The sequence below is a fragment of the Pinus tabuliformis genome, chromosome 3_2, assembly GCF_031772625.1.
Source record: "Pinus tabuliformis cultivar Carrire ecotype Pingquan chromosome 3_2, CPIR1, whole genome shotgun sequence".
Classification (NCBI taxonomy): Eukaryota; Viridiplantae; Streptophyta; class Pinopsida; order Pinales; family Pinaceae; genus Pinus; species Pinus tabuliformis.
The window spans coordinates 187,687,049-187,703,207 of record NC_142302.1 but is presented as its reverse complement, the minus strand read 5'-3'; the positions used below and the strand labels follow the sequence as shown (position 1 = coordinate 187,703,207).

Here is a 16,159-nt window from a genome sequence, read left to right as displayed (position 1 = left end):
ACTCTTTGACTTTTTCCAAACTTATGAAATGAGCAAGAAACTCATTCATTTAATTTACAAAAATAATATTTCTTTTTCTTGACAAGTACAAAGATCAAAATTGCATTTACAAATATTAAACCTAGTTACACTTTTCTTCAATACTCCCTCTTAACTAGGAAGGTATTTACAATGGTACTTGGCCATTCTCAATCTGAAGAATTTCTCATAAGAAGAATCGGATTGGTAGCCCATCTGTATAGCATCACAGTAACCAACAATGTTCATAGCAAGGCCTTGACTAATAGCTCTATCTCTCATAAGATCAGAGCACAATGTTGGCGAGACCAATGACTTATAGACACTTTAGTCATTGACTCTCAAGGTACATACCCACCCGGGTGTTCACTGCGTATGACCTTCTAGGACTCTTTTTGTCTTGGGTTCCCAGCCCTCAAAGAATATTGATGCTCTTGCCTACTCTTGTCTTGGTCGCCCTACACATCCTCAATGAGTATTGGATGCCAGATGATTACCCAATCCTCCCATTCTTTCTTCCCAAGTGAAGACAAGAATGTTGTGTCTATCTCTTCCTCATTAGTTGAGAAAGACATGCCCAAGTTTCCTCTAATAAGGAACTTGCCCAAGCTCCTTTGTAATTGGGAACTTGCTTAGGACTCCCTCTTAGCTAGGGACTTTTCCATTCATCAGCAACTTCTTCTTCGTGGCTCCTTCAGCTGCTTGATCTCCTTCTTTCCTTTGATGTCATGAAGTCTTCGTTTGAACTTCTTCTTGGTAGGGCACCGACCATTGATCACTTTCCTTCTTGGCTTGTCAGGTCATTGCTCCCTTTGTGGAAAGTGGCCTTCTTGATATATGTCAGGTTCTTTCTTCATTTGGCTACTCCTTTGTCATCTTTTCTATTCTTCAGAATACTTGCTACATAGATGCTTAGTTTACTTTCTTGTTCCCATACTTTGATTTAGTAGCCCTTCATGGCTTCATCCTAACATTACTTCAACATCAAATAGTGCTTTTGCTGCATGGCTTCTTCATCATGACATCTTTGTAGAGTTGAATTAGTTATCTGCATCTTGATATCTCCAAGGCCTTCATAGGTGTCAAGGGTCCTTTGATCTTTTCCTCCTTTGTCAGAGTTGTGATGCCTTCTTTCGAGAGATATCTTTTAATGGAACCTCTCAGATAGTGTGACCATGGTGTTCTTCATGTTGATTTGGGGTAGCATCGGATGTGTTCTAGCCATGAAAATTGGTGCAAAGACTAAAGCACATGAGATCTCCAAGACCCAGAAATGGTTTGGGCACATTCTACCCAGTTTAGGAGATATTAAAATAATTAATATTTTTAATGGAGTTCCTAATTTTAAACTTAGGAAATATAAAATATTAATGGGTATTAATATAAAACCGGGTTAGAAGGTTCTAAAAGACATGGATCAAGCCAAATCTAATTTTAGTTGCTGATTAGAGATGTAATCTCAGCCGTTGAAACCAACAGGAAAAGTATAAGAGGAGGCTTGAGGGTCAGTTGGAGAAGACACCAAAGTGATCAATCATTCGATTTGCTAGAGCAAGGTTGCTAAGAAAAGTCGAATCAGTGATCAGCAGTGAGGGGTAATAAGTATTGGACAAAGCGGTAGAGATAGTTCCAAGAGACAAGCGCAGAAGCAAAGAAGCAGACGCAAAAGCCAAAGCAGGCCACGCAGAGCCCAGTAGAGATAGCACAGAGGCCAGAGGGCCTACGTCATCCACGCACAAGGCAACACGAGTAACATTGAGGGTCGCAGAGGCCAAAGGGCTTGCGTCATCCACGCACAAGGCAGCAGGAGAGGCTGCGCAATGCCTCAAAGGGCTGACATAGAGGGTTCTGAGGCTGATGCAGAGGCCAGAAGGGCCAACACAATGCTTTAGAGTTACTGGAGCGGGTTTCGTTGGACAAGTTTTCTGAATACCTGTTTCTGAATAGAGAGGTATTACTGTCAGTTGTTTTTCTCTATCAAGTGAGCCAGTTTGGCACCTAGTTGTACTCAAGGAAATACTGCATAATAATAAACCCTCATAATAGCTCCAATGGTTTTCCCGCATTGGGTTTTTCCATGGACATTTGTCCAACAATAACGGCGTCACTTGTGTGTTTGTTTACTTTCAGTTGTTGATCTATGGACGTTGAGATTGTATTTTGTTTATTTCATTATTTATATGTTTTAAATAACTTGTTCAAATTTAAGAAGTGGAAGAAATAAACCAAAAGAATACAAATTAAATTTCTAACAGATGCACTTAGAAATTTCAACATGGGATCAGAGGGTGGTTGCAGATCACAGGAGACCTGAAGGCATCAACTAAGCAGAGCATTTGCAGTAGAATTAGTTGTCCTGAGTGACAAAGGTTGATCCTTGCAGAAAGCGACAGAAGAAGGGTTGACGCAGATGGACTGCGTCATCAGTCCGAGCCAGAGAGAGGCCAGTGCAAAGGCTGAGGATGGCAGAAAGAGGCTCACGCAGAGCCACGCAGGAGGGTTGACGCAATTGGCTGAGGGAGTTGTTTAGCCAGTGCTAGGATTGGGCAGAGCCTAGAGGCTCAATCCTTCAGTTGTTGGGGCATAGGAAGTTGTGGGGAGTTTGCGGGAGCGAAGCTGGTGGGGTACTGTGGATGAAACAGTACCAAACAGGGCAAAACCAAGGTAGAGGGAGTTGCTACCGAGGCAGATTTCTAGCCAAGGAATTCGGATCAGTGTTGCAGGTGCACAGAAGATCAAAGAGGTGTAACTTGACAATTGGCAGGAGGATTTCTAGAAAGGAAATCGTGACTCAGAGGGAGTCCAACAGAGAACTTCCAAGCGGGAAGTAGAGAGACTCAACAGGAGTCGAAGAGAGAACTTTCGGAGAGAAGTAGAGAGACTCAGAGGAGTCGACAGAAGAGCAGAGAGATGGCCATGAATGGGCTGAGGGATCAAGATAGGCTGGATGGGGCATCCAACTTTGTGGTCTGGAAGGCCAGGATCCTGTCCATTCTAGATAGACATCGCATCAACGCTTCGCCTTGAGAACAATGGCAATCCCAGTTGACCCGACTGAAAATGAAAAGTTCGAGGAGGCAATGGCCAGGGAAAAGTGCATCATCCTTGATGGGGTCAAGGATCATGCGGTCCAACATATTGCCGAGAAGGAGACAACAAAGGAAATGTGAGACGCCCTGAAGAAATTGTACCAACATACTTCCGTGCAGAGGAAGATGTTACTTGAGAATCAGTTGTGGTCATACCAGATGCAAAAGCGGGAGTAGATAGATCACTTCCTCGGTCAGTTTAAGGAGATCCGAGACCAACTGACTTCCATAGGGGCCACACTGAATGAAGAGATCTTGGTGAGGACTGCACTTATCGTAGTCTCCGAGGAGTGGGAGACATTTGTCTAGAACATACTAGGCAGGGCGGATCTTCCAAATTGGGAAAAATTGTGGGCTTCTCTTCGCCAAGAGTAGATCAAGCAGTTGAGCAAGACAGGAAGTAGCAGCAAAGGAGTCTGGATCAGGAAGGAAAAGGAAGAGGATGCAACTCTAGCATCTGCGGGAAAGAAGGAGAAGAGGAAAACAAAGGACCTCTCCAAGGTCAAGTGCTTCCACTGTGGGGAACTGGGTCATTATGCGAACCAGTGTCCGAGGAAGAAGAACAAGGGAGAGGCATCTGAATCTAAGGCAGCGCCAGCGAAGAAAGAGAACGAGGTCGAGGAGGATGACGATTGTGCCATGAGTGCTCACGTACCTCTAGAGAAGAGGTGGGGAGACATCGAGTTGTAGTCAGGAGGACTGCAGGGGATGAGGGGTGGGATCCTTGAGGTACCCAACCTCTTGGATTATACCTTGCTAAGGGAGCCATGAAGAAAGAGTAGCAGGACTGGCAGACGTCGATAGAGACGGATGCAGATGAAGCGATAAAGAGTGCTACAGTGCAGGAATCCCCAGGCAGCGCAAGGCTAGCATGCTGCAATAGTGTGAGACGCACGAAGAGTGTTGTAATAGTGAAGGATGGCACAAAGAGGTTTGCAATGGTGTGAGATGCAGGGAGTTGTTGCAGCGGCACAGAGGTCAGTAGAGGGAGCACTTGTTAGCGGTAGAGGGAGCACTTGTTAGCGGTTGGGTGGATCACTTACTTCTCAGTAACTGAGTTGCAGTGCAGTAGTACGATGCAGCATGATGATAGGGGGTTGCAGTGCAGATGTAGTGTTGGGAGAAAGGACCAACAACAGCATGGATGCAAAGGGAGCTATCGTATGGATGCAACAGTGGCAATGGCAGGACCATGGGCAGCAGTACAAGATTCAACAGTGCAGAAGATGTTGGGTGAGGTGGCCTAGCATCAGCACAGGTACCAATGCCATATAATCAGAGTAATGCTCAGTGAGAAGTATTACTAGAGCACAATCCTCGCTAAGAGGGAGTGTAGATTTGGGGTAGCATCGATTGTGCTCTAGCCACTAAAGCACCAGAGATCTCCAAGACCCATAAATGGTTTGGGCAGATTCTACCCGGTTTAGGAGATATTAAAATAATTAATATTTTTAATGGAGTTCCTAAGTCTAAACTTAGGAAAAATAAAATATTAATGGGTATTAAGATAAAACTGGGGAAAATTATAAAAGACATGGATCAAGCCAAATCTAATCTTAGTCGTTGATTAGAGATGTAATCTTGGCCGTTGAAGGACCAATAGGAAAAGTATAAGAGGAGGCTTGACGGTCAGTTGGAGAAGACACTAGAGTGATCAGTCATTCAATTTGCTAGAGCGGGGTTGCTATGCAAAGATGAATCAGTAATCAGCAACGAGGGATAGTGAGTACTGGACAAAGAGGCAGAGAGAGTGCCGAGAGATGAGCATAGAAGCATAGAGGCAGACGCAGAAGCCAGAGTAGGCCACGCAGAGCCTAGCAGAGACAATGAAGAGACCAGAGGGCCTGCGTCATCCACGCAAAAGGCAACAGGAGTGATGCAGAGGGTCCTAGAGGCTGCGCAATGCCTCAAAGGGTTGACGAAGAGGGTTATGAGGCTGACGCAAAGGCCAGCGTAGCTCTTCAGAGTTGCTGGAGATGGTTTCGTGGCACAAGTTTTCTGAATACCTGTTCCCGAATAGAGAGATATTACTGTCGGTTGTTTTTCTCTGTCGGGTGAGCCAGTTTGGCACCTAGCTGTACTCAAGGAAATACTGCATAACAATAAACCCTCATAATAGCTGCACTGGTTTTCCCGCATTGGGTTTTTCCGGGTACATTTGTCCAAAAATAACGGTGTCACTTGTATGTTTGTTTTCTTTCAGTTGTTGATCTGGAGATTTTGAGACTGTAGTGTTTATTTCGTTACTTATATGCTTTAAATAACTTGTTTGAATTTAACAAGTGGAAGAAATAAACCAGAAGAATACAGATTAAATTTCTAACGGATAGACTTAGAAATTTCAACACTTCACATGCTTGATCTCTTTCTTCTTTTGCTTCTTCTTAGATCGATTAGTCAACCACCTTATACTCCTTATGGGAGCACTTCTTTATGTTGGCCTTTATTGCATTGTAGTACATGCCTTCAAACATGTCATTGGTGAAAGAGATTCTTTCATACTCGATCATGCTATAGAACTATTCCCATGACTCAATAATATATATGATGACATGACTTAAACTTTGATGCATACATACCTAATCTTGATTTTCTTTGATCATCTCAGCTTCATTTGATGGTTCTCCTTGATTGGTGTAGCCTTTCTTACCCCATCTTTTCTTCCAGTCATAAGAGCCACAATCATTGTAGCGTTGGAGGCTGAACACAAGGGGAGGTATCGTTAATCAAGCCTTTGCTTGCTTCCTGTTGGCTTCCATCCCACAACATACTCTAGCAACTAATTACAAAATAGTTAAGAGGAAGGTTACACTTAGAATAGGTATCTAATTTAAAATTAACCAAGACTGTGCAATTCACCTAGCTGGTATGATTTGCATTTCATCTAAGTTAGTGAAGCATCCAAGCAGCGATTGTTCATCCGGTTACTTGGCATCTAATTAATAATAAGAAAGAGTTGACTCCATACGGCACTGATCTCACATTTGAATATAATCTAATCTTTAAATCTTGCTAAAATTAACCACGTAGTTAGGCCATTCAATCATGTCTCCCAGACTTATTGGTTGCCAACTTGTCTTTCGTCTCCAAATTTCCATAGGGACTACCCCCCATAGCCTACTATTGGGAGAAAGCTAGATTGGAGAGGTCAGGGATCATACTAACAACCCCTGACTTGAGTTGTTGTCGCAGTGCCTGTACAATATGAGCGATAACGGGTCCACTTGGCTCTCTGTGGTCCCATAACTTTGTGAGATCAACTCCACAAGGATTAAATAGAAGCCTCTTATCCACAAGGATCCCGAGGTCTAGGAAGCCCCTTATTAAGGCATATCTTCCAAAACTAGGCTCAAGATTCCTCTTAGCCCTTCCTAGAGAGCCCATCACCTTACTTCCAAGCAAGCAAGCTATCTAATTGAGCCTCTCTTGTGAATAGGCCTTTGAAATCATTCCTTATCCTCTTATTGATCCATTCATCTAGTGATTCTCCTTATAACGTGTCTCCTCCCATCGGTGAAAGTTTGTAAAGAACAGTGGGCTATCGCTTCGTTGTTGCCCCTTGACCTAGTAGTTGCTCTATAGGATCCCCTCCTAGGACCCCTGCTAATTTGAGCGGTAACAGTAATAATTTACTAAAGAGGTTACTTATGATCTATCATTGCTAAATAGGGGCACCTCCTTCGGCCTTTAAAGTTGGCCTAAAGTGATGGGTATATTGTGTTGAGGTGATAGTGGTGGAATTCCCATCTTGTCTCCCCAAGGTAGCACTTGAGGTGGTAATAACTGCTTTTTGTAGCTTTGTTTCAATTTTGTGTGCAAGTTGAAAGGCCCCTTTTAGAATGATGGTGAGAAGACCCATCTCTTATTGGATGTGATATAAGACTCTCCCAAAATCTCATTAGTGGCAGTGATGTCCAATTTAAACATAAGTTTGTTGCATAGACTAATGTCTTGTTGTACCCTCTACCTAACTGATTGGAGTAGAGGCAACCAAGCTTCGATGAGCTCCTCATGATAATTGAGGGAACAAAAAAATTATAGATGAGAGTTTTTAGTAGGTACCATATTTGGATGGGTAGTCATCTATTTGCTTCAAGATGGTGCACAAATACCTACCACCATGTAAGGGTCTAATCACCCATGTGAACATCAACAACCATTTTTTTGTGAGGGTCAATGATTGGTTTGGGTTGGAAGGAGATCGGTGTGTGGCAGAAATTATCGCATTGTTGGTTGATCAAATGCATAAGCTAGACAACTGGTGGCAAACATTGAAATCTTTGTATTTGGAATGCTATCTTTGCTGCGATCAACTCTTCAATGCACAAGAAAGCTATCTAACCTTTCATCTATGAATATCCTTTATAGTCTAATGGTCTATTTCCAGTACAAAGAAAATGATGTCTAAATACCTAGTGTCATACATCTATTTCTAATGTCTAGACAGGCTTTGATTACCTAAACACCTTATCATACATAATACAAATTACTAATTTTCTAGGAATTATGCCAGCAATTGTTTATTGAAGACTTATTTTGAAAAATACAACGATATATATTTTTTTGATAACTACCTATATGTTTAGTTTAATAGAGTAAAGAATGATACTACTCAGTTACATACAGTGAATTTGTTAAAGCTGACAAGAGGGTGTTTGTTCTATGCAACTGTTTTTGTTGCATCTGTTAAGCTTTCAAAATTTATTATCAGGAAACACATGCATTTCCCATATAACATGCAAAGAACAAAAACGTTACCTGTTGTGGAAAATCACCATTCTCCATCTGCGAATTGACAAGTACAATTGCTGCTCGATGAAGAGGTTTTGGATCCCTCAAAGCCTAAGTTACTCCCAAAAGAAAAAGGTAAAATTTAGTATGACTTAAAGCTGTTTCAATGTATAAACCACAATCATTTCAAAATTGTCTATGTACAAAATCTAATCACATATTCCTAGACCACCAATAAGACAAACATAAGTGGTAAAACGAGGTAGATCTTTTCAATATTGCGACACTTAAACTTGTCAATAGTGATCCAGAACAAGGAACATTCATGGAAATTAAATATGCAGTGACGTTCACTTGCCCTGATTAAAAGGATGATATATCTATATTGAAAGACAATGCACAACACATCAGGTATGAATCAATGTTTATAGAAGGAAAAAATCCCTAAATTCTTTAAGATCTTTGTGCACACACCTGGCCTGCAAAAATAAGAGCCAGCATAGCCCATGCTGTGTTTACTATGTGTGATCTTCCACCCTCCAAGTGTGTATAGACCTGATTCAATAGTAATGATTTTGTGCATTTAAAGATTGGATAATATAAGAATCACCACAAATTAAGACAATATCATATCATATATGACACTTAAAATTACAGTGAACAATTTATTGAGAAAGTACATGTTATGTGTAATATAACTGAAATAATAAATAAAGGAAGCCATGAAAGTTGAAAATGACCAAAAGTAACATACATAAATATATGTTTCACTTAAAGCTTAGTCTGTAAGTACATGTTATGTGTAATATAACTGAAATAATAAATAAAGGACCCCATGAAAGTTGAAAATGACCAAAAGTAGCATACATAAATTTATGTTTCACTTAAAGCTTAGTTTGTAATACTCATGAATTCTTCACGAATATAAACTTTTACTAAAGTCGTGTCCACAAAGGAAAATAACAGTATCCCCTCTAAACCCCATTAGTAAATCTTCCCTTTTCTAATATCAAATAAATATGCATCAACCATGTCTAACGTAAGCAAGATCAAATTCCAACATTACAGCAATCACTTTGGTATGCCACGTTACACAGCAGAAAAAATCTTAAAAGGCCAGGAGTCAAAACTACACTCCAGTTTGATTTATATTTACTCCATTATTTTAATCTCTTCATGAATAAGAATGGTGATGTTGCAATCCTCGTTACGGCTTACTTAAAGCATTGACTGGTCACTAGGTGAGAGGGTACCTTCCCCTTGGATCTTCATTAGTTAATTAATTTAGTATTATTTATGATTATTATGTTTATAACATTGCTGCCCTTTTAAAGAAATGCTTTATCCTCACAGCATAGTGTTGTCGCCTAAATTGTACACTAGATTGCGACAACGCTCAGGACAGGGCTGTCACTCTGATCCCTGTCCTCTCCATTTAAGTTGTTCCTAATTGCAGACTAAGAGGGCTAGTCTCTATGGATGAAGAGATAAACCACTTGTTGGTTTGAAGGAGACAAAATTGAATGGCCTAGCAACTTGGTTAAAATTAAAGGCAAGTATAATTATTAAGCACCACTTGATTAGATTTATTGAAAGTATTAATTAGAGACCAGTGCCTTAGGAGTCAATTTACTTGCACAATATGAACTAAAATTCCAAGCTACCGGATGAACAGTTGTTCCAGGATGCAAATCTATCCTACATGGGGTGCAAAACCTAAATCTAAGTGAAATCCAAGATCTTGGTAGATTTTAGTTAAATGCCCTATCTAAATGAATCCTTACCCTCAACTATTTTGAAGTTAGTCTTGAATGTAGGTTGTAGAGAGAAGCCCACAAGAAGGAGGCTATGGCCTCATTAACGATACCTCCCATGAGGTTCTAACCACCCAAGTGCCTCTGATCCTACAAGGGATTTCCCACAAGAGAACTACAAGGTCACTTGTGTTAACCACAAATGAGGTTCTAAACTTCGCAAGTTTGGTGAGAAAGGTGGTCCTATCTTCTTACAACCAAGCTTATGCTTGGAGGTATATTTTACAAATGCGCTTCTAGTCCTAGAGTGAAATGCAAAATGTGAGTGAATGCCTTAAATGAGATTTATTAACCAAAATAAGTTCCTCAACAAAATTTATTTGATTTACAAACACTTATTATAACGCACAATTAGCAAGAGGAACCCGAGATTACAATACTATAAAAAAGAGTGATTAAGATGCCCAATTTGCAAAAGATCATTTATAAGCAACACACATCAAGTAATTTCAATAAACCAATACTCTTTAATAATATTCAATCACAATAGCAAATCTCATAAATGAACCAATTTCTTTCAATTGACAAATAGCAAGAATTATGATGAACACAATGGCAAGATCTCTTTAAACTTGATATGTCAATTAGAGACAAGAGATACAATAATGAGCAGAACTTGGCCCTGAGATGTACCAAACCCAGCCAGCTAAGGGAGATGAGGCTCGGCCTCTTGAATAGTTCAGATTCAGACCCCAACAAAAGACTAACTTGGTTCAATGCTCCAACACAGTGACAATCTCAAGTTGAAAAGAGAGAATAGAATACAAAAGCGCGGAATATAAAATCGACTGATAAAACCATAAAAACTTACTCCATTTTTGCCACTAATTTCGTCGTCGCCAACAATGAAGCACAATGTCAAGAACCTGAGTGATTCTGCCCCAATACTAGATAGGGTGTATAGTTTCAAGGATTCAAGAAGGACATGTCCAAGATCCAAAGCTACAATTGCCACAAGCATGGTCACTATGGCCAAGATTGTCCGAAAACAAGAAGTGCTCCAAGGAACAACTTTGAACAAACAAGAAAGAGAGGAGGATCCCCTACTCGAGAAGATACTCATCGTGCTCTTAAGAGATCAAGGAATTCAAGATATGATAATAATGCAGTTGAAACTCAATCCGATATTTTCTTATTTTTTCTCTTTCTAGTTCCTCTCCTACAGATTCCTTTGATAGTTGGTTAGTACATAGTGGGGCTTCTACACACTTCACTAGTTATTATGAAGTCCTCTCAAACCTGGTTGAGAGGTAATCCAATTTGAAGATTATTCTGTGAGATAATGCTACATATTTTGTTAAAAGGACTAGGTTTGTTTCATTTGCATTTGGATTTTGGTCAAACTATAGATCTACAAGTTGCTCTATATGTGTCGAGATTGAAAAAGAATCTGGTATCTATCTCTGCCTTGGAGGAAAAAGGAATCAAAGTTGCTTTCATAAATGGAAAGGTTCTTGCTTGGCCAATGAAGTCTAGCTTGAAGGATGCCTTTAGTCTAGGATCTAGAATTGAAGACCTGTATAGAGTCAATGGCAGACCAATCCAAGCAATGGTCCATGATAGTAATCATCAATGTCAGTTGTGGCATCGAAGATTCACTCACCTTCATTACAAAGCTTTGCCTAATGTGAGAAAGATGGTTTCTAGTAATGCCTGAGATATGCCTAGATCATGATGGAGTTTGTCAAGGATGTGCAAGTGGAAAACATGTGAAGGGACTATTCCCTTCTAGCAACAACAGGATTAAAGGAATACTTCAACTTATACACTCTAATCTTTGTAGACCCATGCCTGTGACCTCTCTGGTGCTTATTTGTACTACATAATCTTTGTGTATGACTTTTCTTGCAAGACATGGATTTTCTTCTTAAAGAAAAAAGATAAAGCATTTGACATGTTCAGGGACTTCAAGGCACTCGTGGAAAATCAAACCACAAAGAAGATCAAAATTTTGAGGACCGATAATGGAGAATTCACTTCAAATGAATTCATTGACTTTTGCAGGGAAGCTGGAATCAATGAGGAAACCATCGTACCTTACAATCCTGAACAAAATGGTGTAGTTGAAAGGAAGAATAGGACTATCAGGGAAGCAGCCAGAGCTATGTTGCATGATCAAAAGTTGCCAAAGTTTCTATGGGGAGAAGCTGCGAACACTGTCGTGTAGGTTCAAAATAGAACTCCTCACCAAGTCTTAGGTGACAACACTCAAGAAGAAGCCTTCACAAGTGTGAAACCCAAGGTTGGACACTTGAGGATCTTTCGCTGCCCTATTTACTTTCTGTTAACCTCATACATATATTAACAATCATTAAGTCCAAATTAAATGTTGATTAAGTATTTATTAAAGGGAATGTAAAGGAATAATTCATAAGAAAATATGAAATTATTCATAATGAAAGTAGACTTAGTCTAGAAGTCTATGTATGACTAAAGATGAGAATAATGAGATAATCTAGGGATGGAAATCATACAAAATCAACTTAGATATTTCTGGAGATATTCATGGAAATATTGTGAAGAAAGTTGTGGAGGAGGTTCAACCAAGTAGCCAAATTGGTAATTTGTTATGAGAACCTCATTTCTATATTATGAGGCCTCATGTATTGTGAGGTGTGTTGTGAATAATGTATCATTTTTGTAAATTAATGAATTAAGGCTTGAAAACCTTTTCACCTCAAGTACAAAGTGTCATTATGCATAATACATAGTACATACAAATACAATTGTGACATAAATGATAAATCATGATTCATAATACATATTCAATTCATCAATGATCCAATAGAAGAAAGACAAGATAGTAAGATAAAGATACTGACAACTATAGCTTTCTCATTAAGTCATCATAATCAAAATGTGTTACATAGGTAGTGCAATGCCAATGGCAAATAGAATAGCAAATAGCAAATACAATTATACAAAACAACTACAAGTATACAAGCCTCAAGGCAATAGGTAGCTCATGAGTCATCAATCCTCATAGTCATCATCAAAATCAGCGTCACTATCCTGATCATCATGGTCGCCAGTACCACTGCTCTCCTCTGCTGCATCCTCCTCCTTTGTATCCAAAGTCATCTCTGCATCTACTAAGTGTGGAGGATGACCCCTCTACAGTATCACCATCATCGAATCTGAATGGCTCTAGCACTGGATCATTGAGTTGGCCAATGCCAACTCAACACTGCTATCCAAACCCATATCATCAGGAAAGACATCCCACATCTTTGTCTTTTCCTTCAACCACTCTTTCCTCTGCCTGTAAATAAGATGAAGGTTGGTGTGCACATACACGATTGTCTCTGCCCTGGACTGCTCAAGCCTGCTTTTTTTGACACTATACAAATTCCCATATGTCCTCCAATTCCTCTCACAACAAGAGGATGAAGTCACCTGAGAGGGGAGCCTCATGGCTAACTGCTGTAGAGAAGGGCTTGTTGCCCCATGATTTTCCCACCAAGAATAGGGCTTCTTAGTCCCCCTGCCTCTAATCAAATCGTATCCTGCAAATCAACCAGTGCCAGTGGAAAACTCTGCAAAGGCATCCTCCACCTCATCAAGTGACGCTCGATCCTCAAAAACCCGCTTGAATGCATCTTTCCTCCCCTGTGAAATTTCACCATCCATGTGAGGAGGTAATCTGTGGGAAGGTCCACCATTCAGCCACTCATGGTTGTACTATTTTGGGTTCAATGAGTGATCCAAACAATGCAAAGGCGTGTAATTCTTGTCTCATCTGCTGACAAGAATATCTTGTATAGTGGTGAAGAAGGCCTTTGATGATGTCTCATACTCAGGCCACTCACTATGTAAAATAATGCTCCTCACAGACTCAATCATGGAATCCCATCCCTCATAAACCTCTCCTAGGATGTGTTGGTTTATATCTGCATATCGAAGCAAGGAACTTATAGGGTCCATGGTCTGAAAACTAGATCTACCCTCTCCCACCAAGCATCATCTAACAATGTGTCCTTCACTCTTTTAGAGGCTACATGATCTGTCTTTCTCCAAAAAGTCCAAAACTCTGAAATAACCATGGCCCCAAGAGCGGTCTTGACCTCCCTCAACCTCTTCAACATGATGAATGAAGAGGGAAATTGTGTATCCGCAATCTTCAACAATGATAGATTGTTGTACTCCTTGTAGATAGTGAGGGTATTTGTATGGTTTTCTACAAAGTTACGGATATGTCGTGCATACTCAATAATGTTACCAATCCAAAGCACATTAGAAGCAATAAATTTCAGCGCTAAGATCAATGAATGGACAATGCAAGGTGTCCAAAACATTTGAGGATATTTAGCTTCCACAATCATGCCAGCAACCTTGCAAACAGGTGCACTCTCTGTAATGATTTGCACACAAGAATCAACACCTACATCTTCAATAACTTTAATAAACAACTCACCCATACATTGTGCATCCTTGTATTATACAAGTGCATCCATTGCTTTCAAGAAAACTGAACCATTCAAGGAAGACACCGTGAAGTTGATTAGTGGATGTCGTGCTAGATCTGTCCATCCATCAGAAACAATGCTAACCCCAGATGTTGGCCATGATGCTTTAATCGGATCAAGCATTTTTTCCACCTCTTTTTTTGCCTTAGTCAACAATGTGGTTCTAAGCTTCTCTGACCTAGGAGGCACATACCCTGATGGAGACCCTTGAGTTAGAGCTTGGCACATCTCAATAAATAGAGGTGAGCGTGCAACATTGAAGGATATGAAGTTTTGATAGAAAAAAAAGGGAATGGTGAGATCAAGCTCTTCCTATTTCTCCTTCTGAAAAATCTTGTCCATTGGACCAAGTGAAATTGTCTTTCCTTTTGCTACTTGTCCCCCACTAGATCTCTCAAATGGGAATTTGTTGTTGCCTTTCGTCAAGAATGGAAGGGGGTCATCTTCGTTGGATTTTTTTGATTTTGCAGCCACATTTTCGATACCAACATTGGACCCTCTTTCCATTTCTTTCCTCTTTGATAAAGACACCTTTGTACAAGCTCCAATCCCACAACCTGGTTAAGCCAACAAATGACCCTTCACATGGAAATATGTGCTTGAAAAAGTCTTTGACTTGATCTTTGCTTTCTTCTAGAAGTCCATCCATAGTTTAGATTAATACCCATTAATCAATTTAATTTCCTAAGTTTAGATTTAGGGTCCCATTAAAAATAATTAATTCTCTTAATAAAACGGTTTCCATGTGGAATTTCCCAAAATGATTTATGGGTATTGGAGAATGCATGTGTTTAAGCCTTCCTGCAAATTTTGAGGCCTAGAGTACATCCGATGCTACCCCAAATCAATACTCCCTCTTAGCGAGGAATGTGCTCTAGCAATATACTGCTATTTAACACTGCTCTGACTCTGAAGCATCGTCTTATGCGTTGCTGATGTCTGACATGTTGTCCACCAACTAGTGCGTTGCTTATGCACCTGTACTGCTACCTTCGACACTGCCACTGTCAATGCTACATCTGTACTACAACTCCCTCTAAATGTCTGCATCTGTGCTATTGTTGGCACTGCCACTGCCAACTGTGCCTGCACTGCAAACCGTTGCTCTTATTGAAACGGATTTTCAACCATGCCCATCTACTCTCTGAACTAAGTGAACTTTAGCTCTTTCGAGAGCCTTTGTGAGTATATCGTCCACCTGCTCTCCTACAGGGACATATTGTAGTTGTACTGCCCCACGCTGAACACGGTCTTTGATAAATTGACAACAGATCTCTATATGTTTCGACTGATCAAGAAATATCGGATTCTCAGAGAGTTTGATATAACTTTGATTATCACAGTAAAGTTAAACATTGGTCGCTTCCATCCTTTTTCTGAATAAGCTCACAAGCAATTTTCTCAGCCATATGGCTTCGCATGTAGTTGTGCTAACTGCCATATATTCTGCTTTTGCTAAGCTCAGTGCTACCGATTTTTGCTTCCTGCTGCACCAAGATGTCATCCCTAATCCAACATTGACGCAGTACCCTAAGGTACTTTTCCGGTCTAATGAATTACTTGCCAATCTGCATCAGTGAACCCATTCAAACTGACGTCCTCCCGTCGAAAGTACTTCAACCCATATCTGACTGTTCCACGTACATACCTAAGAATGCGTCTTGTTACTGCCCAATGCACCCTTTTTGGTTCCACCATGAACTGACTAAGAGTGTTGACAGCAAAACCAATGTCTTGCCTACGGTTGACGAGATACATAAGTGACCCAATGAGCTACCTGTACAAGGTGGGATCTACTTCCTTGTCTTCTGATGCATCTATTTTCTTCGAGTTGGTGACCATGGGAGTAGCCATGGGTCGACAATTTTGCATTTTGAATATCTTTAGAATTTTTGTAGTGTATTGTAATATCCCTTATCAGAGGTATACCTCAAACACAAGCAAACTCCAACCAGAGATGGACCGGGAGTGCGTTTACCAGATATGTCGCCTCTGCAAAGAGGACGAGATCTGCATGCTACCTGGCCCTTTCCAGACTCTG

The 16,159-nt window shown here is 40.3% G+C and overlaps 1 protein-coding gene across 1 annotated transcript in view; it reads right to left on the bottom strand.

Moving 5' to 3' along the window:
* The window catches only part of LOC149180406 (cycloartenol synthase-like), a 303,462-nt gene that overhangs the window by 64,256 nt on the left and 223,047 nt on the right, over window positions 1–16,159 (bottom strand). The window contains exons 13-14 of the mRNA XM_089413870.1: window positions 8,313–8,393; window positions 7,866–7,949 (exon numbers count right to left, since the gene is read on the bottom strand). Of these exons, the coding sequence (XP_089269996.1) occupies window positions 7,866–7,949; window positions 8,313–8,393 (165 nt within the window). The remainder of the gene's footprint in view (window positions 1–7,865; window positions 7,950–8,312; window positions 8,394–16,159) is intronic.